We start from the raw sequence: 25,659 nt of genomic DNA, 5'->3' as shown, positions 1-25,659 counted from the left end.
TAAAAAAAAAAAAAAAAAAAAAAAAGGAAAAGGGGGGGTGGGGGGCGGACGGACGGACGACGACGTTTAATTTAAGGGAGGAAGGCGTTTAGGAGATGTCAGCCGCGCTGGCGGAGCGAGGTAGAGCCGGTGCCGCCCGTGCCCTGACGGCCCCGGCAGGAGGGGGGGCCAGGTGCCGCCGGGCCCCCGCGGCGGGCAGCGGAGCCGGACCCCCGGGGCAGCCGCCGGCACCGCAAGTAGGTCAGTGTGACAGTCCCGCCGGGGAGCGGAGCCGGTACGCGGAGCCCGATCTCGCGCCCACCTTTCCCCCCCTTAGGCTTGTCGGGGATCACTGTCTCCCCAGCGGCCGTTGGGAGCCGTTGGGGCGCGGCGGCCGCACGGCGGCAGGCGAGCGAGGGCTGGGGGCGCTGGCGCTCCCCCTCAGCCCTTTGTTCTGGGCTGGGGCGGCGGCGGCAGGCGGTTGTAGGGGTGGGGGGGCGAGCAGCGGTCTGATAGCGCGGCGCGGCCGCGCTGAGGGGAGGAAGCGGGCCGGGCCGCCATGCGCCGCCGGTCACGTAGGGGGCGGCCGGGCCGGGCAGCCTTTGTGGCGGGGCGCGGTGCGTCCCTACCCCCGCTTCCCATACTCCCCCCCCTTGTCCCGCAGTCGCCTGCGGGCAGGGAGCGCCAGACAAAGGGGCGCAGGTAGGCATGAGCTGGCCTAGCACACCCCCACTCCCACCAGAGTATTTTCGGCTTTTTCCTTACATAACGAGCAACAACAACAACAACAAAGGCCATTGCCCAATTCTGTTATTTTGCCAAGTCACTTCAGCGTTGCAGTGGCAAAAGCCGTGGCTGGACGTCCCGTACTCTTGGGTCAGCTTGTGCTTACTCCTTGACGGGACCATGGCTTGAAACTTGCTGGTAATAACTTGCCTTTCAAGGTGAGGTGATTTTTGTGTATGACTAAAACAGTCTTCTAAGTGGATGAAATAAACATCACTGTGCTTGTGACCAAAGTCTCCAGAGTCCAAATTGAGTATCACAACCACTGTCTTACCTACCATAGCTGGTAGCAGCAAAGTATTTTAAAAATGTGATATTCTTGATCAGATGCATCAGCTTTTCTTCTATTTGATTATTGGGGTCAAGTACAGCTTTGATTGTGAAGCTGTCTTGGAGTTACTGTTGTGTTAAAAACAACCCTTTTTTTTTTTTTTTCTCTTGTAACTTGAGTGATTGCACTCAGTTTCATTGTGTTCGCTCCTGCGTATATAACCTACTTTGAGTCATCTTTGCCCTCCTCAGTAATTAATTCAGTCTAGAGCCTGGTTTAAAATAATGCTATGTGCATCACTTTTACAGTCCTCTTTCAATCAAAGTATCGACTTTGATGGGAAACTTGAATGAATAAGGGTTTGGGTTTTGTCCCAAAGACCTGATTTAAACCAACAAGTTCAAGGATTACTAAGTAAAGATCCTTAATATCATTGGCACTAACAGTTATTATTATAAAAGTTGTCATATTACAGATGTCTTTGACTGTTGAAGTGCTAACACTTTTTAGAATGATCTGCCTCTACTTTCCACTTTTATTTTTTTTTTCTCATTGTATTCTCCAAAGGACTTTCAACTAGATTTTAAAATATCCAGCCTCCTGAATTTAACTTCAAAGCCTCAAGTTTCTGCTGTGGTGTGTAGCAATTGGGTTGTTGTTTTCTTGTTGTTTTGTAGGGGTTTTTTGTTTGTTTGTTTTTTATAAAAGGAACTGATCTGAAAGGTATCAAAAAGCTTAGAATCCTCCCATGAGCAATATGAACTTATGTGACCTCCTCACAGCTTATCTTATTCTAAGAAGGAACAGTATTTGCCATGCTTTAGCTGAAATTTGTAGAACATACAGACATTCTTTCTATGCCAATAAAGTCTATGTAGGGTCTGTGAAAGATACTGGTACCATGCTGCTTTTCTTAATCCTTTATCTTGCAATAAAGCTCATAAATAAAATAAACCTTTAGCTCATTTTAAATTGACTTATTTTAACAAATAGTTATGCAAACTATCCTTATGCAATAGTTTTTTCCAGACAGCAATCTCGCTGCTGTTATAACATCACTATGATGCAATAATATGAACAATAAAATCCTCTGTTTGAGTCTTATTACACACTGTTAAGCAATGTATCTGACTCATCAGCTTAATTGACTCTTCTAGGTGACCTTGCCGTGATCATTACAGCCAGTTATGAGATATAAATGTACTTAGGAAATGTAATACAAAAAAAATGCAAATAGATGGCCAATTCCTGCAGCCGGTTCTAAAAGAAAATGACAGTTGATTTCCATGTTTTACAGTCTTTTACGGTGTTTGAAAATAATAACAAAAAATGGTTTGGTTTTTTTTTTTAAATAACAATGTATTTGTAGCTGTCTAATACTGATGCTAAGCATGATTGTCAAAAATAAGATCGTATAAGCAAAGGCATACTTGGACTTGGCTCAAAATGTGATAGGAGCAACATTCTTAAAAACTTGTATTAAAAGGTAGATCTGAAATTAATTATTATTAAGGCCTTCTTAGATATCCTGGTGGTCTTTTTCCTTTAATTCAGATGCTGAATTGATCCATGTCCAAATTAGCATACTACGAGACTGAATGTTGACAGATATTACACAAATCTATCAGAAAGAATGCTGTATTAAAGATAGGGTTTTTTTTCCCCCTTTCTTGAGTTGCTCCATCTTAGCATAATTTTAATTCTGTCCTGAAGTATTTGAATAATTAACCAGGTTTTGCCACAGAGGTGTATGCACAGCAGTTAGCATTATGGCTGTCAGTTCTATGAGACCTCCTATTATGAGTGGAATGCAACCCAATGAAGAAAATGGTGTTCTGCATGGGCAGTGGTCTTCCTGCCTGGACCATCTCACAGAATCAGAGCTCTAAAGATTGCTATTTCTCTGTTGTGTTTGCAGTGAGTGGTAGGTTTTATAGGCAGTGTTTGTTTTACGTATTTGTAGTTCGGTTGTTATATAACAAGATGCATGTTTAGAGCGTCAGCTGGGATTAATTGACATAATTCTGCTGCCTTTAAATAGTGCTACATAAATTTAGGTCAGCTGAAGGTCTGGTCCATGCTTGGCATTTTAAGAACACAGTTCAATAATAGAAAGCCATTTGTTGTCAGAATAATTAACATTTTATTTTGGGTTTAGGGGTTTTTTTGGTGTTTCTTAACTAGGGGAAAGCTGAGATCATATTTCCAGGACATTGTTACTCTTAAGTTATAGCTTTTTGCAGTCTACCTTTTTCCTGATGTCAAATAGCTATTGAAATGAGAAGCATACTGTCATAGTACAGTGACTTCAGTAACCATTGTTTCTATTGGGGTTTTATTAAATGTATGGGAAAGTGATGTGATATTTAAAATAGCATTATTTATGTAAAAATGCTATATATATATTATATATAATTAAATATTTACACAAGTTATATCCACATTTCCTTTGCTTCTCAGTTTTAAAGCTTTTCCTGGCACTTTGAGTAATGTTAGATTTTGATCCCCCCTCTCTTCATCTCTCTCCCTTAAATCAGAGCAGTAAACAGCTTGTTTTGGAAAATCAATCAGATCTGATAGAATCATAACGTCTTCCTAAGGAAATAGAAGAGAATATAGGTCAAATTGGCACCTATTAACCTTGACTGACCTTTTTGGGCAACAGCTACCTTTAACATATGTTTTGTGCTCTCCAAATAATAATTTTATTTGCATAATTTGTGTAATTTACCTTTGGGAAACAGGCTGTACTTTAATGAGTTAATTTGTAGTTATTAAGATAAACAGTAACTTAAGTAGTTTTCCTAACAATGAAAGCCTTCTATAAAATGTACATGACATCAACTCTTTGGATATAGCTTGGAGGTGGCTAATATGAAAGTGCAATAGTGTTCTAAGTTCCATAATGATCTTAATATTTTTTTTTAATATTTGATTGAAAAGTGTCATAATAAATGATATTTGATGTTCCCAATGGACTGTATTGTGTAGACATTCCCATTTTTCTGTTTCAACAAGATTATCAACATTTTAGCAAAAATGGGTCATCTTGTACAAAGCTATCATCATCAGTGTTTCACTGACCTAATTACACGTTGATCCTGAAACTGTAAGCGTTTAAGATGCCCATGGCGTTGTAAGAAAAGGGAATTGCGTACAGGAGCAATAGTTTTGTATTTCTCCGTGCTGTTGTAATAGAGTCATGATCTCTCTGAGTGTAACTATGTAATGGCAGTAATTGGTGGTAACATTTATAGTGTAAATGCTTTTCTCCTTTGTGACTGTGGATAACCTGTCCATCATACCTCCCTAGTTTTTTTCAGAAAGTTTGAACTTTATTTGCTCTACATTGCCTAGACCCTCTTGCTGGCAAATCTATTCTAGGATAATATCACTCTTCCAGTGGAGCCAGCACTAAAGGTTTTCTTCAGCAGGAACACAATTTAACTAACGGTGCTAGATAAAAGGCAAGAAAAAGTATGTTGAAAGATTTCAGTGGAGTTTGGAATGGGGCCCCATCCTCTGTTGGAGAGGATGTCTGAATCGTGGTAGACCTGAGAGGTGCAGAGTTTCATGGCATAATTTTTGCCTGTGAAGAGCAGTAGGGGTAGAGTGGCTCCAAAGTAATTCAGCAGTGTTAAGGCAGGCTGTGTATTCACCACCTAGGTTTAAACTCAGCCTCCTGTCCTGCATGTGCAATGAGGATGATATTTCTTCTGGACCTCATAGAACTCTCAAGACAGGTAGCAAGTGTTTTTAAAACACCTTGAAGATTAAGTACAAACTATATTCTTCAGTTTTTCAAAGTTTGGAATGCAAACTGGTTATTTTGGTATCTATGAGCAGGTCCTACAACAGCGCTTTCGGTATGTAGACAGGTTTTCAAAATAACCTGTGACAGAATGGTGGCAGTAATATAATTAATGGTACCTGTGCAAAACGTGAACCACAACAGCTAAAAATATGCACAGACACATAACAATACAAGCTTTTATTGTTGTTCTGCAGTTTGCCATATAGTGGTGAAGGTGATAGAGGCATGGTTCTTTTTTAAAACAAGAAGTTGTACTTAGCCATTATTTTTTTCCATGTTTGAAGGACTGAGAGAGAAAGTTTTTGAATGCATGGTGATACAAAAGCAAATTGTGTTTGGGCATTCAACTGCTAGAAATTGGATTTAATTTAGTTTCATAGAATCAGTATCAAAACCTTAGTGCAATAGAATTAAACAACTAGTTATCTCATTCTAGGATGTTTGAAAAATTCTGCATGGAGATAGAATGAATTATTTTTCTAAATACAAATAATACATAGTTACTCTGTGGAGAAACATATATATGTACATGGGGAGGCCCACATGCATTCTCTACAGCAGAAATGACTTGTATAATTAAATTACACAGAAGAGAGAGAGATTGTGGTCCTGTCCTTGAACCTTTTTAAACATTTCAACTATTACAGTGTGAATACACAAATCCCCAGCATCCTTATATACTATTTTGATGCATTCAGATTACTTAAGTATTTTTTGAAGTCCATGGATAAATTAAATTATGTATGCAGAAATCATGAAAAGTTCTTACTTCAGTAGCATGAGATCTGTACAACAGTCTCATTAATACTTGTATCTGAGATTGTATCCTGCTTCTATTGAAGCCAATGGCAAAATTGCTGTGGGAGCAATACTGGGTCCGCAATTAAGTTAATAGGGTCGAGTGTTATTACATTGTTGAATTGGCACTCAATGCCATTAACATCAACCAACCAAAAAAAAAAATCTTTAACAGTGACTAATGTAAGGCAGTATTAAATGTTGGGTTTATTACACTTTATGAGGGAGTGATAAAGCAATTGAAAAATTAATCATAAGGGAAAACATTGGAATTTGAAATATAGTCAGAGGATTCATTACAGTTCATTAACTTATGTGTAAATACTGATGTTTTCCAGTGGAATTATAAAATGCAAGTGAAGTGAAATGGCTGGTTTCATTGAAGGCATTTTGCCATTATCATCAGATGGAATTTAATTTGTTTACATACTCAGCATTGGGCTGATCCACATGGAGAAGTATTAACAAACAAGGGCTTTGACTCCTGTTTGTAAAGCAGCAATTCCAGTTACCATGTAAAAGTGCTCAAGGAAGAGGTGGAAAGAGCTAAAGATTTATTGTTGTTTTGTTAGTTCACTAGAGTAATGGCATTAGAACTAACTACATAAATAACAAACCAGTAGGATTATGTCAGTGTGGGTTACACGTCTGTCTTGACAGCTTTTCTGGTGGACTCAGGCAGAGAGAAAAGTTGAATGCTGCATGCAAAAACATGGTTGTTTTTGGTACACGCTTAAATTTGCTGTAGACTTGCATGCTACTTATGTTCTGTCTATTCGTGCCAGGAACAACGTGTATACCAGTGAGACTGGCCAAAACAAGAGTTAGGAGAGCTACAGTGAGCAGATTGTCCACTGGAATGGCCCAAACTGCAGAAGTCCCATGGAACAAGGGATGTGAGCTCCACGGGTTGTTGGGTTGTTAAGCGCAGCTCAATGCCAGTGTTAGGTTGCAGGAGATTATGTTTGGACATGCAGTTGAGTTTTTACTGATACATAGATGGTCATACTGATGAACTATACCATTAGTCTACATGCATTTAGGGGAAAAAAAAAGCCACAACCAACCAACCACAAACCAACAGCTTTTTGCTAATTACTATTATTCTTATCATTATTAATATTTTTCCTGGATTGCAGTGTTGATAAAACATCAAAGTGGGGTCACTTTGAGCTGGAGACCATACAGATAGACACAAAGTCATAGTTCATATTCTGAAACAGTCTTGTTCCAGACTAAACATGCTGCTTCTATATTGTGTGGAAATGGAACATTGGAATATCAGAGGAAAAAATTGTTGTATTAAATCTGTGTGGGTATAGTTTCATTCTTCTAAATACGCACAAATCCTATGTTTATAAGTGCTTCCTTGCTCTTGCTACTGTTTCAAGTAAATGTAGATGTATCAGGGTACATGGTAGATAAATATATAGAAAATAATGACGTATGCATATTAGTATCCCTTTTCTAAGAGAATAAATATTTTTATTTGGGTTTTATTACAACTCTCTAGTACTGTCAAATTGAGTAAGACAGCTGTATTAGTAAGGCCCTGAAATTTTACAAAAGTTATTTTGAGTCCTTTTGACCAGTGAGATTCATAGTGAGAGAAATGACTATATAGGTATATCTAGTACATGCTGTACTGCTTCCTGCTGTGTGCCGTAGAAGGTATATGCATTTCCTCAGAAACACAGAAGTTGTTAATGATACAAGTGAATATGGTGATTGTGGTATGTCAAGACAATTAATGGATCAATAGCTGTACGTTCCCAATGCTACAGAATAACGAAATAAAACTCCGTATTATATTCTTCTTTTAAAGTCATATTACAGAGACAGAATATTCTACAAATGCAAAAAAAAATTCGGGTGGCCTTGTCTTGTCTTTTTTATTTTAAAATTATGTGTGTTCAACCATTATTACTTTTTAAAAAAAGTATTGGATTGCATTAGATTTAAAATGTTACGCATATTAATTAAACCATTGATTACACGTAGCAGTGAAATGGGCCGAATAGCTATACAGCTTCTTCAGCAAACCAAATTGTACTGAATGTTTGGACAAACTGATGTTGCTTAGTTGTGGGGCTTATTTTTGCTTTTAAACCTGATCCAGCTCCTATTTAACTTGACTGAAATCTCCCCTTGACTCCAGTTTGAATTTTGAATCAGGATCTAACTATCTATTTACTTGTATATTAGAGACACATTTCTCCTCTATAAACACAACAATTTGTAGTGCTGCTTTTGCACTAAAATGTTAGATGCGTCTTTGGTGTGGCTGGCTTCTAACTCTATTTTCCATTAAGGCTGTATTACCGCAGACAATAGTTACATGTCGGTAATTAACCGTGTATTTTAGGAATTTCTACTTAGCTGTTCTATTAAATGTGATAATTTTTCATGACAGAAGAGTTGGCATGGTTAGACAGAAGAGAACCTAGCTTGAAATCTGAGTCTTTATGACATTGCTTAATTGTTATTACATCGCTCACTCCTCTTTGCCCTCTGGAAAAGACAAGAGAAACTGGCAGAATACAATTCATTAATTCTTTTATAACTTTCAAAACCGATAATGTTAAAATTAGTTTCATTAGTCATTGTAAAAACATTCTCAATAAATAGTGACATTAATCAGAAGTGGCTGATTTTTTGTTTGTTTGTTTTACAGGCAAGAATCATTGCTGACTCAATAGTCAATTCTATAAAAGCACTTAGCACACTACATTTATTTTACCAAAAACATGACTGACTTGTGGAAAATGAGTTATTGAGAAGCTGTATCTCAGGTCAAGACCAAATGATCATATGAGAATATTTTTGCATTAATAGGGACTAAATAAAACAAAGTCCAATTTAAATGCTAAGTTCAATTTTAATGGTTGAAATAACTGATGCTAAAGGTTAAGCTAGTTTTCCTTTGTTAATAGTAAGACTTTTGAGATCTAAACTTCCACTTTAATGTGAACACTGTTTTCTAAAGATGCACATGACTCAATGGTATTAAACTTTTCTTTGATGTAATAAGACTATTTTTCAAATGCAAATTATTAATTAAATTTTATTTCTGTAGTATATTTTTCAGTACTGTTTTTCACATTTTCTTTGTAAGAGACAAAAAAATTACATAATACATTTTTTTCTTCTCAATATTTTTTTAATAATTAGGTATTTGCCCAAATTACGTGTGTACATTTACTAGTTTGAATTGATATGATTGATCAAAAAGGCATTTTAAAATTCCAAGTGTGTGTGTATAAGCATTTTTATATAGATATATATCTATTTTTCTATATGATGCAAAAAATTTAAAATAATATAAATAATTAGATCTTTAATAGCTTTGATGGGTAGCACTGTTATTTCAGACAACAGAGAGCACTCCAGCTTCTCTAAATCAGCTTATGTTATTTTTAACCCATGAAGGACACAAATATATAGCATTTCTAAGTCACACACCACAGATGTTTTCAGAAGAGATGCTTTAACGTGGAAGAACCAGATACTTTCCAGTGCTGCTCATCAACATGCCTGGTGTCCTGCAGTGTTAAGTGTTGGAGGTATAGGTTGGCCAGTGATATCATGGAAAGTTCTGTGACAACATTACTGTAGGATCAAAAAAAATTTTTATTGGTTTTTCCTTGGATCATATTGTGTTTGTTTTGTAAGCAAATCTGCTACCTAGGTATCATACAGCTTAGAATATCAGTTGTTTCAGTGTTGAGCTGTCTAATTTTAAAGCAGGTTTAATGAACCAAATTCTAGTCTAAACTTTTTATCAAAAGCAACTTTTGCTGCTTTTGCCTGAACCAGCAATTCCTAAATAGTAATCAAATTCTCTATTTATTTTAGGTTTTTAAGAAGTTCCTATTGCCTCTGCCAAGAAAATTGGTTCTAGACACTTCTTTCTGAGAATATGAAAGAAAATGAAGAATGTGCATGGATTTAAAATCACTGTATTTATCAAGTTCTTGTGGAGTGAGAAGAACGGGGGAAATTGCTTGCTCTGTTGCTTGTTGTAGATCTACTACAAATTGTTTCTGATGCAGCTGAGAAAAATGCAGACCCTTAAAAAGGAGCACGGACCTGTTGACACAAGTAGCAATGTAGACAAAATCATGGTACTTAAGTCTACTTTATCAGAAGTGTCTGAAGAATTATCTACAAATGAAGATATACTACTTACTGAAGCAAGTAGTGGAAAAAGCAAATCTTCAGCTTGCCGGAGAAAGCGAGAATTCATTCCAGATGAAAAGAAAGATGCTATGTATTGGGAGAAAAGGCGGAAAAATAATGAAGCTGCCAAAAGATCTCGTGAAAAACGACGACTGAATGACCTTGTCTTAGAGAACAAACTAATTGCACTGGGAGAGGAGAATGCCACTTTGAAGGCAGAGCTGCTTTCGTTGAAGCTGAAGTTTGGTTTAATTAGTTCTGCAGCCTATGCCCAAGAGATACAGAAACTCAGTAGCTCAACAACTATGTATTTCCAAGACTATCAGAGTTCCAAATCAAATATTAACTCATTTGTAGATGAGCACGAACCATCTATAGTTGGTAGCAGTTGTATTTCTGTCATTAAACATTCTCCTCAAAGCTCAATGTCCGATGTGGCTGAAATATCATCTGTAGAGCATACTCAACCAAATCGCACACAAAGCAACTGCAGAAGTCCTGAAAATAAGTTCCAAATTATAAAACAGGAGCCCATGGAATTAGAGAGAGAGCCAAGAGATGACAGAGGTTCATATAAAGCATCCATATATCCAAACTACATGGGAGCTACCTTTAACGTGTACTCACATTCTCCTCCTCTCTTGCAAGTTAATAGGTCATCCAGCAATTCGCCCAGAACATCAGAAACTGATGATGGTGTAGTTGGAAAGTCATCTGATGGAGAAGATGAACAGCAGGTTCCTAAGGGTCCAATCCATTCTCCAGTTGAACATAAAAATGTTCGTGCAACAGTTAAAGTTCCAGAAGTGAATTCTTCAGCTTTGCCTCACAAGCTTCGAATTAAAGCCAAAGCCATGCAAGTTAAAGTGGAAACAATGGATAATGACTATGATGCAACACAGAAATTGTCATCACCCATTGACATGTCCTCCAAAAGACATTTTGAGCTTGAAAAACATGGTGCACAAAACTTGATGCATTCTTCTCACACTCCTTTCTCGGTTCAAGTGACTAACATCCAAGACTGGTCACTAAAACCAGAACTCTGGCATCAGAAGGAACTCAATGTAAAAATTCAGAGTGGTTGCAAAGCTGGAGTTGTTGAAATAAAAGACAATATCTATAATGTCTCTGAGTCAGAGAACCTGTATTTGAAACAGGGCATAGCAAACTTATCTGCAGAGGTTGCTTCACTTAAAAGACTTATAACTACACAACAAATCTCTGCATCAGACTCTGGTTAAGTTACTACTGAATAAAGGCTTATTGTTTTAAAGGATGTCATTTGCAGTAGATCAATATGTTTTGTATTATGCTAAGTTTTCACTGGACTTGTGATGTCATTTCACTGTAATGTTCACATAATGTCTGATTGGTGTCTTTTTGTGCACAAATTATGATGAAGAATAGGTTGTGTTATGATCACTATGCCTTGTGTATAGTCAAGTAGCCTGTACAAAGGCTGTATATAGTGAACTTTCTTTTCTTTTTGTTCTTCTACTATAAAGTGTGCAAGTTACCAGTTGCAATAAAATATTGGTGACAAACACAGAACATCTACTCCAGATCAGTTGATTTTATGAACTTGTAAATAAGTTGTTAATTAAAAACTGGCTTTTTCTTACACTGTGTTCAACTTCACTTATGTGTTTGGTTTTTACAGCATAACAACCAAATTACAATTTACAACATGTGTGATTCTTCTGGCCACCTTTTTCCTTAACATGTTTTTTAGAAGAGAATAGAAATAAAGTAAATATTTATAAATTAAACAGTACCAATTTATAGCCTTAGCCTTCTTTAACTTATTTATTAGTAGAAGTTAACCAAAAACCATGCAGATTCCAACCCAGTAGTTCTAATATCAACAACCTTTTTTCTTCTTCTATCTCAAATGAGACAGTAATGGGTTTCCTGAATGGTTTATTGTGATGAACCATTTTTCAATATTATAACTTGGTGTATTATATTAAATTAATTAAGTTGGATTTGTGCATCTGCAAAGTTTTCAGAGCCTTGCAGTGGCAGAATTAAGACACAACCATTTTTGTCAAGGGGTGGCTTGTGTGTTCAAGGGGTGCACACATGGAAAGAAGTATGCACAAAGGCTGCACAGAAGAGTGTCCCTCTTGCATACCATGGTTCTTTCCGCAGCAGACTGTGGGCCACCTGTAGGTGAAAGATAAGGCTATTAGATCTGTAAACTCTGAGCTCAACTAGGCAAATACCTACATAAGGGGCAGACAGTAGTAGTAGCAGAGTTAGAGGAGATCATCTGCTATGTTCATTCCCAGTGTAGGACATAATGCAATTGTAAGTACAAAGCAAGACTTACCACCTATTTGGCCTTGGTTTCAATGGCTTAGTTAATTGAACTGGAATACCCTGGCTCACGGCAGGGCATCTTGCAAGAACTTCTTACATGTAAAATAAAGACTATGTGAAGAACTGAGCAATCCAGATACTACTAGCCCCTCGCAATTTTTGCAGATGATAAGTTCTTCACTTGATGACTGGACAGGGCTGCGGTGCTCTTTGTCTTTGAGAAGAGCCATTGAACCATGGAATTGCACCACATATCCTTGGTTTGGCTTACCAAAGTCTTTCATTTTAAAATTAAAAATAATTTATAAATAGAGCATAGACTTGGCAGAGGTTCTTTTCATAATACATCCCCCTTCTTTTAATGTGCTAATAAATCAGACTAATAAGGTTTTCCTGAAAAGGCTTTTTATTAATTGCCATACTGTATAATGAATGGAACCTTTCCATAGACTTAAAATACTAATTTAGAAAACAATATGTTGGTATTGTTTTTTAAATTAATACTTGACTTGAGTGAGAGGAAGTTTGTCAATTTTTTGGGGATATGAAGTGGAGTCTGAGTTACTCCTGACAGCTCTGAAGCTTGGTCCAGCAGTCAAGGCAATGGCAAAATTCCCTGATGTCAGCAAGGCCAGGGTTTGATTCTGTACCTTTTCAGGAGCCAATGATTCACAGCCATGTTCTGGGAGGACCTTGGCACAAAAATCACTGGTACTTTCTGAGCTTTTTTGAGCCTTCTAACTGCTGTGCTGTATTTGTGGCATTCAGAGTTAATAAACTGTTATTCTTTTTTCATGCCTTAAAAATACAATAGACCCCATAGTTGGGTTCTGTATGTATTTGGTAATTGCTATAAATGACATTTCAATGTTACTGAAAATAAGCTCAGGATTATTGCATGAAATGTAAAAATTTGCATTGAATGATGGGGATATGAGACATGAGGCAGTGATTGCTACTGTCTCTTTGCTTGCTAAGTATCTTCTGTAAGCAACAATAAAATTCTTTGAATATTTTGCATATTATTTATCACATGTAATGTGTTCAAGGAGAGGATTTAAAACTCTCAGTGTTGCCATCTGTGTACGCCTAGATCTATCGGGTTCTTTTCCATTTCTTGTTACAGTTGTTTGTCATAATGGAAGAATGTTGTCCTCTTTCTAGCTCATTATATATTTTGTGTATCTGTTTTGTGCAATTAATACTTAACAGTAATGATGTAGTTAATTTGTTGAAGGATGTCATTGCAAGAAAGTTATAGCATGGAGCTTAGGAGCACAATCAGATGTTATTTATACTTCCTTTATACTTTAGTGTTATGCTTCATTTGAAGAAAGAAATAAATAATTTCTCTTTTGTTCAAAACCAGATATAATTACAACATGATTTTCTATTATGTTCATCGTCCTACTCCAATACAGAGGTGTTAGCTGTGGTTAATGACAAGTCTTCCTGTGCTGAAGTTATGATTTCTGCAGCTAGTATTTGGAGTATCTTCCACAGGCATTGTTACAAAACACAGGAGTGTAGGTGGTATGTGCAAAGCCCCATTCTTGGCTACAGTTGCAAGCTGGCCAGATGAAACCCTCAACTGCTCAACTGCAGTGAAGGTGGTGTAGACAGCCTCCTCATGCAGAGACACTCACCCTCCTCGCCTGTCTTTGTCATGCTTTCCTTCAGCACATGGTACCAGGAAAGATGGAGAGTCACACTGATGGGGAGGAGGGAGCAAAGTCAGTGGGACTCAGTTCCTCTGCTCCAGCTTTCAGCTGGTACGCCATGACATATGTGTATGATCGGAGGAACTGGCAATGGGGTAGCTGTGCCCCTCCAGCCTGCCTTCCCTGTGCTGTAAAGCAGAACCAGCCTTCATTGAAAGAATATCCTTGTCTGGTCTACTAGTCTCCATTGGAGATCGGAAGGTTGGTTTGAGCACAAAATGGGCTTAAGTGGATATAAACTGGTACCACAACCTCAAAGTTACAAAAACTCTTTATAAGCTCAGCAATTAACTGACAAAGCAATATAAAACATGCTGAAAGTGGAATCTTTCTCATGCGGAGGAACATGAATGACTAGAAAGGAACTGAAAAGTGATGTAGAGTGTACCTTCAAATAAGAATGTTAAGGAAGACCACATACAGAAACTGGGAACTCCAGAAACTTATCAATATGAATTGCCATTTTTCATGGGAACACTGGAATTACCATGCTAGATTAGTTTGGCTGTGATAATCGTTAGTATGAAGAGCTTCATGGAAAGTTTTAAGACAAGTCCATGGGAAATAACTGTTGATTGGCAAGGTAAGCTTTTTCCTAGTGACATCAACGGGTGGCTAACCAACACTGTGAAGTGTGAGTATCAAGTCCCCTGTTAAGTCTGCCTAACATAATTATGTATAAACACAGTAATGCATCCTCACATTCTATCAACACCTCTATTTTGGTAGGTACAAAGATTGAATGTGAATATGTCCATACAATATGACTTTCTGAATCCCCTCAACTACATCAACACCTCAATAGTAAAACTTATATATTGCATGGGATCTGTGTAAATTTTATTCATATTCTGTACAGCCGAATATCCCTTTGTTCATAGGGGAATAGGAATAGGAGACAGATAACTGGCAATTCCTGGTTAATCTTTTCTTATGATTTTGGATGTTTTCATTATGGCCCTTATGTCCATGTGAGCAGCTAATGAGACTAAAAAAACGACATTTATTTTCTGTAGAACTTAACAGAAAAGTAAAATTGCACCACAAACACATTTCTGAAATTTTATTAAAATACCAACTTCTAAAAGTCTTTTCCACTAGCTAGTACATAAATATGCTGTTGAAAATAAGCACTGTGCAATGAATTTAGCAGAAAACTCACAGGGGATCCAATTAATATGGCCTTTATTAACACCATATTGTTTTAAAAATACTTTTACAGTTTCTTGCACAACACAAACTTAGTAACTACAAGAATACAACAAAACAATTTTTGGTATTTATTGCATAAGAATGACTAGCACATATTGTTCTACTACAGTGCCAAATTAAAAGTTAAAAATACTAGGACAAATCGTAAAGCTTTTAACTCAGTGCTAGATTCTATTTTCCTTAATGCAGCAGACTTTTTAGGTGTGCAATAAGGGATCTTCTCAAGATAAGGTACATTACCAAGACATAATCTTTACAGTTTTTCCTATCCCTAAGGCTAACTCAAGCCTTGTGACACAACAGTGATACATGAGTCCTTTTATTCATATCACTGGAGTTATAGGGAACTTGCTCATGTACGAACAAGAAGGCAGGCAGATAGTCAACTATTATATGTTCAATAACATCTCCAAAAGGATTCAGTGAATTATGAGCAAAAGCTCAGAATAGACGCATACTGTTTATTTGCTTGAAAGGGAAAGCACTAGAAGACATTTGGGTTTAGGACTCCAAAAACCAGCAAGAATGCATCTATGCTTTTTAGGATTTGACCTGTGTGCCAATCCCAAGGACGTGACTAGAGTTACAGTAATTCCTCCTCCTTAAACACTATGGAGTTTCATAGGATTACAAACAAAAGTGCTCAGGGGTATCAAATGCAGGGCATGCAACTCTGCCATGAATTTATGAGGGTTTTAATCTCCTGCACACAAGCATCCTTCCTGCTTGTACTGCATCTGAGAGAGATCTGATCTGAGAAAGCCTGCATCAGTCCAAAGGTTCTGGAAAAGCTAAACGGCCATCTAATACTACCAACATTCAGATAATTTTGGCAAATTTTTCCTACAGTATCCCTTCTTTCCTCTACAAATGAATGCACAACCTAAAATATTGTTACATTTTTCGGTGTTATTGATACGTGAATATCAGGTGTTCGAATGCCTGAATGGGCATCTAAGTTAATAACTTACATATGTAATAAGATCAGTTTGCCCTGATATCCATATGTGCTATCAGCATCCATTACATCTGCTTTTCTGAGGCATGACACTAAATATGTTTCTTTCTAACAATTTGGATCTCTAAAAATTCCCTTAATTTTTATATATATAAATATAGGTGACATATTGCACTGATTTCCATGGGATTTGTGCTATGCAGCCCTGAAAGCCAGGATATTAATGGTCTATATAACAATCAGAAAATACCAAAGCATAATACTGTATCATATAAAATAGCTGAAAAAATGATAAAATGCAATGAGAGCCACCACAGCAGAACAGAGTGTTCCTTTCTCTGGGCTTTGTTCCCTTTAAGGATTTAGAAATACTAGAAGCAGTTTAGAGGTGAACAAAAGTAAAATAAAAAACTCTCAGGGGCTGATCCATGACTTAAAAGCAAACATTAAAATATGAGTCCACACTATACACATCAATAACCAATATATGTACATAAAGTATTTAGTTCCCATTCTCAAAATGAGTGTTGGTGACACATTTTTTAAAAAGCCTGATACTTAAAAATGTTAACAAGCAAATAATCAAAAATATTTATGTAAGCAAAATTACATTGGACAAGAGACAATAACAGTTAGACAACATACATGGCCTATAAATATTGTATGGGGCTTGAAGGAATTGTTTATATTTTATAATTTGCTGTAAGAATGACATTACTTGAGGAAAGATTATTAGCTAAGAAACTAAAAATCAGATTATTTATGACAGTGAAAAATACAAAAATTGCTGATTTCATGGTATTGAAAGGTAGTAGAATGGAACAGTTCTAGTCGGCAGGGACCTCCAGTAACCACCTAATCCAACTGCCTGACCACTCCAGGGCTGACCAGAAGTTAAAGCCCATTATGAAGGGCATTGTCCAAATGACTCTTTTTAAGGCACTGACAGGCATGGGGCATCGACCACCTCTCCTGCCTGTTCCAGTGCCTGTTCCAGTGTCTGACCAACCTCTTGATAAAGAAGTGGCTCCTAATGTCTAGTCTGAACCTCCCCTGATGCAACTTTGAACCATTTCCATGTGTTCTGTTGCTGGATCCCAGGGAGGAGAGACAAGCACCTTTCTCTCCTCTTCCGCTCCTCGGTAAGCTGTAGAGAGCAATGAGGTCACCCCTCAGCCTCCTTTTCTCCAAACTAGACAATGCCACTGTCCTCAGCCATTTGGCATCCATCTGCTGAGCATCTGCTGAAGATGGGTCCTTTCCAAGCAGAGAAGAAATGCCAGCGCCAAGGCTGGATCTGGACGACCAGGAAGGAAGCCTGTGCTTGAGGGCAGCAGCACGGTCATCTTCCCCTGGTTGCTTTCCAGCCAGGCAGCCCAACACTGCATGTGCTGGGTCCTGGCATTGTCCCTCCCCAGCTGCAGGACTTTGCACTTCCCCTTGTTGAACTTCTTGGGGCTCCTGCCTTGGCAAGGTGTGACCCTGGGTGATGCAGAGAGCAGCACCAAGTCATGACTTGAGGGGTAAGGAGGGTGGACTTTGGAGGGTGGGTTTGGACACCGCCATAGCGAGGCTGCACTGGGCAGTGCAGGCTGGTAGGAGAGCAGAGCCCCAGGATGTGAGGGCAGAGGGTGTGGGGATGAGGAGGCCAGGCCTGGGGTGATGAGGATGGGGTGCACGCTGTCCCTGGAGAGCCCCTGGCTGGAAACATCTGTCCCGGGACCAGCTGCAGAGATGCAAGCCTGGAGCTGGGCAGCACTTGCCTCTGGGGAAGCAGTGGAAAACCTGTCATGCGTAGAGGGACCCCTCAGCGCTAACATCCCACCTGTCCCAGCAAAAAAGGGCAAGGATAGCAACTCCGCCTGCACTGTTAGTAATACTGACACCTTTTCTTTAGTTTTCATAAATTTATTTTATTTGGTTAATTGGACTGGGGGGCCTGGGAGCCCTTGAGGGCTGGCGCATGCCCCAGTTGGTGGCCCAGTCCTAGTCTGACCATCCCCCCAGGCATCCTCCAGGGTCACTGATGGGGTGTTGGCATCTTCTTGTCTGAAGAGTCCTCAGAGCTGCCAGTCCTCCTCTTTTGGAGTTGCCATGGCCCCCCAGGGAAGCAGTCAGTACCCCAGCTGGAAGTGAAAGGCCTGAGCATGGCCTCCCCTGGCTCCTCCTGGGGTTCTTCTTGCTCCATGGGGGTGGTAACAGAAGCAGAGGGGTGGCTGCTGGGACCCCCATCAATGGCAGCAGATGAGGTGCCAGGGAGCTCATCCATGATGGATCTTGCAGGGCTGCCAGAAGGATCTGGGGCAGGGCCAGGAGACCCTGCTCAGGAGGCAGTGGGGCCAGGGGCATTCATGGGGCTGCCTTCCTGTCCCCCAGCAACACGGGCACCCTGCCAGCCCAGCAGCTGGTAGGCCTTCCTGCTGCACCATTGCATGATGGCATGGATAAGCTGTTGCCCGAATGTCACCGTGTAGTTTTGGAGGGAGATTCCCAGCATCCAGACCAGCAGCTCTTCATCCATCCCCTGGTTGGTCAGGATGGCTGGGATGGTGTCCCCCAACACGTCTGCCTCCATCTGGTTGCTCCTAAAGATCCGCCTCAGCCTCAGTTGGATCCAGAGCAGCAGGGTCTCGAGGAGTATTGAGTGGTACCAGAACAGGATCACCCATTCCTCAGGCAGGAGGCCACCCACATAATGCCTGGACACCCCTTCCACAGCCCACCATTGGGGTGCTCCAGGGTGATGGAGGTTGTGGGTGGCTGGGTGGCAGGGAGCTCGTCCCACCTGGTGGATGACAAGTGATGGTGTCACAGGTGGTGTGATGACATTCTCCTCAAAGTCATCGTCCGTCAGCACTGAGTGCAAGATGGAAAGGATCCTCCTCTTGCAGAGGGGACTCTCGGGCTTGCTCTCAGCCCACCGCAGGGTGCATGGATAACAGAACTGGTGGAGGCATGAAACCACAAAGCTAGCCTCCTCCCAGCTGTCCAGGCGTGGGACAGCAGTCCTTCAGCTCTCTGGCTATGGTCTCCATGTGCTGTGGTGGGCTGGAAGGGGCTGGAGATGTTGAGCTGCTCCCTCTCACCAGCGCTGCAGCAGCCGGTGTCATGATAGAAAAAGAAGAGAGGCCACGGTTATTGGCTGGGCCTGGGGAGGGGTGGAAGAAATGCCCAGGTCCCTCAAGAAAGAAACCCTCCTAGCTCCCCAGGGTGACGTTTTCCCTCCCAGCTCACCTCTGCTGCTGTGAGTGCACCTCCTGGGTGCCCTGGCTGCCTGAACCTGGCAGGGACCAGGAAAGTCCTCCAACGGCTCTGGAGTCAGGCACAGAGAGCTGCAAGGAACAGCTCCCTGAGCACACCACCAGTACCAAAGGTCTCTCTCAACACTCCAGCCTTGCAAATTGCTCATCAGGCGTGTAGGCACAAGTTGGCATGGTGAGGCAGCACCCAGATATAAGCAGCAAGGGACACGTGGTCACAATCAATTGCTTGGGCACGTCACAGTCCGTCACTTGGAGACATCTCAATCCATCCCTCAGTCACAGCAGAACCCGTCATTCGGGGACTCGGTGACATCAGAACCCTTCGCTCAGGGACATCACAACAGGTCATCTGCCCCATGGCACTCGCCCCAGCAGCGCTGCAGCCCCAGCACACACCTCTGGGGTTACTACAGCACCACTGCCCACTCCATCCCCCAATCTCTTGTCTTGTGCTCGGCATTGGTGTTTCACACCAGTCTTCAAGGCCTCGGCGACCATGGCAGACATCTCCAGGCACACATGGATGGAGTGTTCACTCAGTAACACCTTGTGCATCCCTGGGAGGCTGCAGGAAAAAGTTCCACAGGTTCTCCCCGCACCCCGGCACTGCTGGCCAGCCTCCAGGCTTCCCTGATCCCTCCCACAGGGGGTTAAGGCAGCACTTGTCTCACTCTGGCAGGTTTTCTCCTATCTTTCTCCCCTAGCCAGAAGGCACAAGGGGAGCCAACTCTCTAGGGAGCCTGTTCCAGTGTTTGATAATCCTCTTGCTAAAGAAATTTTTCCTCATGTCAAAAGGCCAGTTCTTCATCCAGTGCAGTGTGCACCTGATCATCTCACAGTTGGACAACATGTCCAGAAGGATGCTGTGAGAGACAGTATCAAAAGCCTTACTAAAATCCAGTGATCCGAGTTGGGCAGGGGGTTGGAACTAGATGATCTTTAAGGTCCCTTCCAACCCAAACAATTCTGTGATTCTGTGAAAATCCAGAAAAGCCACATCTACCACCTTCCTTCATGCACTAGGTGGGTGACCTTATTGGGGAAGGATCTTAGATTATTGAGACAGGACTTTCCCTTTGTGAACCCATGCTAATTGTGCCTGATGATGGCATTGTCCTTGAAATACTTTCAACAGCATCCAGTAGGATCTTTTCCATCATTTTTCCAGATACTGAGGTTAGACTAGGATTATAGTTTCCTGGGTCTTCCTTCATGCTCTTCTTGTAAATTGGAAAAATGTTGTCTAGCTTCCAGATGGTGGGGTCCTCCCCAGGTTCCCAAGATGTTTGGTGGATTAATGAGAGGGGTCCTGCCATCACATCCACTAACGCATTCAGTTCTACAGAATGTATCCCACCAGGTCCCATGGACTTATGAACATTCAACTGACACAGCTGGCTCCTTACAATTTCCATGTCCACAAATGGAAAGTCACTGTTCCTGCAGTTGTGTTCCTCCAACTTGGGGGACCAGACAGCCCAAGATCTTTCATTAGTATTAAAGACTGAGGCAAAAAAATGCTTCTGCTTTTTCTGCACAGCTATTTTCCAGGGGACCATCTACAACAAGTACAGTTCTTTGGACATCCTCTTGCTATTAACATACTTTAAAAATCCTTTCTTGTTGTCTGGTACAACAATATCCAGTTACAATGCTAGTTGAGCTTTGTCCTTTTGTGTCTTCTCCCTGCATACGTCAATGATGGCTCTGTAATCTTCCTACAAAGCCTGATCTTGCTTCTTAGAGATCATCCAATCTCTTTTTCCTCCTGAGTTCCAAGAATATCTCCCTGTTGAGCCCAGCTAGTCTTCTGCCCTGCTTTCTTGACTTGTGACACTATGGAATTGACTGCTCCTGTGCTTGTAAATGGTGGGCCTTCAAATCCAACCAGTATTTATGGACACCTAAGCCCTCAAAAGCAGATTCCCAAGGGATACTGCAAAGTAGCTCCCTGAGTATCTTAAAGTTTACTCTCTTGAAATACAGGGTAGAAACTCTGGTGAACTTTTTTCTCATTACATTGAAAATTTTAAGCTCAACTATTTCATGATCACTGTGGCCAAGACAGCCACCTACCACCACATCTCCCATGAGTCCTTCTCTATTCACAAATGACTAGTCTAGAAGGGCACGTTTCCTAGTTAGCTCTTGTGTACTTGAGTACTTGTGTCAAGAAATGATGTTCAACCAGCTCCAGGAGTTCCTCAGACTTGTTTGTCATGGCAGTATAGTATTCCCAGTTGATGTCTGGGAAGTTAAAATCTCCCATAAGGATAAGGGCTACCAATCCAGAAATGCCTACAGAACAACTCATCAGTATTAGTGTTAACACTATATCTATATCAATTTCTAGATCAATAACAAATTTCAGCGTAAATCCTAGCAACACACTGAGGGATATATGGAAATTAAAAAGAATACCTTGTATCTGAGAGTCCACTATGGAACTTGCTATGTCTATACTGGGTCCCTGGTATGTGGTTATATATATATCTATGCACTAGTCTCTTCAGGTACAGAAAAAATGAAAGTGTGGCCTGTAGATGACATGTAGAGAAAACAGTAACTCATCTGCAGTCTGAATTTTTTATAAACCACTCTGTTTTGTCAGAAGTATCTCATCTTCTTAACAAGTGCAGGATTATAGTTGAGAAGGAAATGGACTTCTTTACCTTAAAAAAATGCTACAAACTCCTCACGTTAATGTATTATCACCATGCTTGATGTGATAAACAGTTAAGTAGCATGTCACATTGTACAAAAAGTCAGCTCTCAGAAGATTACTTTATAAGTAGGATGTGATATAATGAATTTGAGTACTATGAAAGGCCTCAGAGCCTCCTGGAGCCATTTTATCTGTTACAATCTGTCCATGTGACACTTGCTAATCTGATGCTTTCACTCACTCCCTTGCTTTTATGTAAGTCTGCAGTGTCTGTTATTGTTTGCTTTTCTTCTGATGATCATGCTCACATAAAACTCATGCAATAACCCCTCTTCAAGGAAGATACTCTCTTTCTGTTCACATGTGGCCTCGAGATTACAGAGACTCCAGACTTCATGCCAGAGTCTCCTTTCTCTAGACCATGTCTTTATAATGTGGCTGGAAGCTGACTGTTTTCCTAAAAGAGCATTGGGGTGTATCGGGGTAACAATGGCCTAAAATACACTGCTGCTGCTCAAGAGTGATTACTCCATGTCCCCCAACTGACAAAGACATTTTTTTGCTCTTGTGTATTCCCACAGGCAGATCTCAGAAAACTCCCTCAGTACCAGTAGCAATCTAGTTGAAACTGTTTCATTTTCCCATTCATTGCAGTTAGTACAGATTCTAGATGCTCATATTTTCCATAAATTACTGAAGCTATCTCCTAAAGTAAGGAAATCACAGAGTCATTACTTCAGTCCCATAAGCAAACATTGACTAAAATCTCAAATTAGACAAGTCCAGTTCTTTGATTTCAGCATCCTTGCTCAGTTTGAAATATTTATTTCTTCAGTTACCTGCATTTATTTTGTTTATCTGTATCTCCTCAAAAAGCATTTATGGGTATCTAAGAATACAGAGTAATCCTAATTAAATTTAAAAATTGAAAATACTTAGCGCTGATCCTAAAGAAACTTGGCCTCCTTGTTTACTCCTGCCCTCCAAACTATATCTCTCAAGATCAGTTTGAATATTATGGTGTGTTCTTGTGTACACAGAATGCTTTTCATCTAAATTTTTTCCAGACTCCTGTGTGGTGAGATAATCTCAATTCTACTACCTTATTGTGGCTTTAATTTGGCATCTCTTTTCTAGCAACACTGTATTTACTTGATATTTACATCAGATGAAGGAAACGGGATTCAGCCTTCAACAAGGATTTCATTTTGTTATGGTAGAATCTTTTTGTGCAATGTAATAGGGTTGCTGGCAATGGGGAAAATATAAAAAGGCAAAGCAACAACACTATTTTTCATCATGCAACTGTGGTTTGATAGCTTATTTGTTTGATAGCGTATTTGTTATTTATTATACCAGCCTTTCTTAACAGAACATGGTGTAATAACTAGCTTTCAGTATTATTTCCTTGGATTGTCTGCCTCAGCTTTGTTATAGTTTCTGCACCATCTCTGAAAATGCTTGGCTCCAAAAACTGTAGTTAATTATGTTGTAATTACTTCAGACGAAAAAAACCTCTTGTTGCCCCTTGAAGCCTTTAGAACAGGAAACAAAATTTGCTCCATAGAGAGGTACTCCTTAGAGAGTTACTCAAGGGTTGGGATGCAAGACAATTAAAAAAAAATTTTTTTTGAAGACTGCATGTTTTTTACTCACTGTCTTTCCAAGTATCTCTGATTCAGCTGAAGCTACAGTCGTAAAATATCCACAGGGCAGTTGCCTGCATATGGCAAATGTAGTTTTCCTGAACTGCAGCAGATTCTCTTATTTGAATTTCAATTAGGACCATTCGTGGTTATTAAAGCACTTAGGTAAAGATAAAAAGAAATAAAACTACAGATGCCAATATTTTTTATTTGAATTCAAGGATGACTAAAAGTCCAAGGGCAGTCTGCAACTCAATAAAAATATTCCTAAATCTGAGATATGAAAAGAATGACAGGTTGCTGGAATATGAAGTGTTTTTCTTGGAAATGATACATTGTGTGTGTTTGCCTATCTATTTATAACATGAAACATGACCCAAGCACATTTTTCCTGTGCAACATGTTTAATGTTGCATGGGGTTTGAATACATATGTAATGGTGAAATACACTCAAAAGCTGCTATTATGAACTGACCCAGTTTTCTCTTTGAACTCGTCAAATATAAACGTTTTTGTATAACTGGTTTTGAATCTGAGTTGAAAATAAAATGTTTTGCATATGGTGCTGAGTAATTTTTGTAACACTGAAAGTGATTTCTGTAGCACTCCAAGCTATTTTTTCACAGTTTGATGCAGAATAGTGTCTGTTCAAAACTTCTGCTAAATTTATGCCTTAGTACATTTCTGAAGCATTCACTTGAGAAATGGGAGCTCTTCCGTTCTTGTCTGTGACCATTTTACCACTCAAAGGTTATGGGAAAGAACATTAAAATGGGGTAAAGAGCAACAGAATATGCAATGAAATAAAAAGAATTTCTCTCAGTGTAGCTGATTAAGTACAGCATCAGGCAGAAAGTTAAGTAAACATACAGTCATAGAAAAAAAATCCGACACTGGGGGAAAAACTCCTTTGGTTCTTCTTATAAGAAGAATTGCTAAATGGCAAGTCTAATTCTTACAAGAACTCTGTTGCAAACTTTGTACTCAACATTTGGAGCTTATCCTGTCAAGCAGAAAGTACAACCACATGCAGGATGAGAGCAACATTTCAGTTTGTATGACAAATGTCACTTGAAAATGGGCTTTGCTTTTAATTTAGAACATTGTAAACACATCAGGAGAAACTAGTTTTGATCATTTGCCAAATATTGCACAAGTATTTAGACTAATAAATAGCCTTCTATAACAGGAAGTGTACTGTATATTTTATGTGTTCCCACAATTTTTAAGAGAAAGTCTCATCCCTTCTGTTTCACAGATGTTTCTAGAGAAAAAGAAAACTAGATAAACCAGCATGTATTATTGTCAAAAAAGCATTTCAATCGTCAGCTAAAGACTTAGGGAACATTAAGGGTACATTATAAAGATAAGTACATTTTAATTAGACGACTTTGCTCATTGATTAGTCTTTCAGACCACAGGTTAAAGTCATGCCTTGCTGAATAAAATATGATGTATAGTTGAGAAAATAATCATAGGGTCTATCATCCCATTATTTTCATTGTATAAATTACAAAGTTAGGCATATTCCAGCTGTTAGGAAACCCAACTGGTCTAGTTTCCTATGCCATTATTAAAGCACATGGATCAGACCTATGAATGTAAAACATACCAAATATTCTGTCTCATGCTGCTGTTACCAAGGCTATGCACCAAGATCGAAGGCTTTTGTTTGGTAAACTTTGAGCTGGACTCTCCCTTTTGTATCCAAAATGTTGCAGGAAGGAAGCAAGCCCAAACAACCCCTATGCCTTCTAGGCGCAGCAAAAGCTCTCTTACTTACATCCCCTTACCAACCAGCTTGAAGGGCTGATAGTATGGAATCAGCAAAAATAGTTTCAAACATGGAAAGACTATTTCTACTTCTGTCCCTCCAAATAAACTGCATGGGGCGTGGTGGTACATGTTAAATCAAGGAATGCATCATTATCTTTATGTGGGTTTTCACAGCAAAAAGATGTTCTGCCGTTAACAGAAGTAACTTCAACTAAATTCTGCAGAAATTTAGTGTGACTTTGGGGAAGGTACAGTAGGCAGACTGC

General features: G+C 39.7%; 1 protein-coding gene across 1 annotated transcript; it reads left to right on the top strand.

Annotated features, from left to right (window-relative positions):
* Window positions 1–9,694: 9,694 nt before the first annotated feature.
* On the top strand, window positions 9,695–11,071 carry NFIL3 (nuclear factor, interleukin 3 regulated). Its single transcript, XM_074166674.1, has one exon. It carries the CDS (start codon window positions 9,695–9,697, stop codon window positions 11,069–11,071), a length of 1,377 nt encoding a protein of 458 aa, XP_074022775.1.
* Window positions 11,072–25,659: the final 14,588 nt, after the last annotated feature.

Source organism: Numenius arquata, chromosome Z (assembly GCF_964106895.1).
Source record: "Numenius arquata chromosome Z, bNumArq3.hap1.1, whole genome shotgun sequence".
Classification (NCBI taxonomy): domain Eukaryota; kingdom Metazoa; phylum Chordata; class Aves; order Charadriiformes; family Scolopacidae; genus Numenius; species Numenius arquata.
The sequence above is the reverse complement of the archived record's forward strand: the minus strand, read 5'-3'. Positions and strand labels throughout refer to the sequence as shown.

Excerpts from the sequence above, each read along its gene's own strand:
- NFIL3 (XM_074166674.1), top strand. The coding sequence starts at position 9,695 with ATGCAGCTGAGAAAAATGCAGACCCTTAAAAAGGAGCACGGACCTGTT.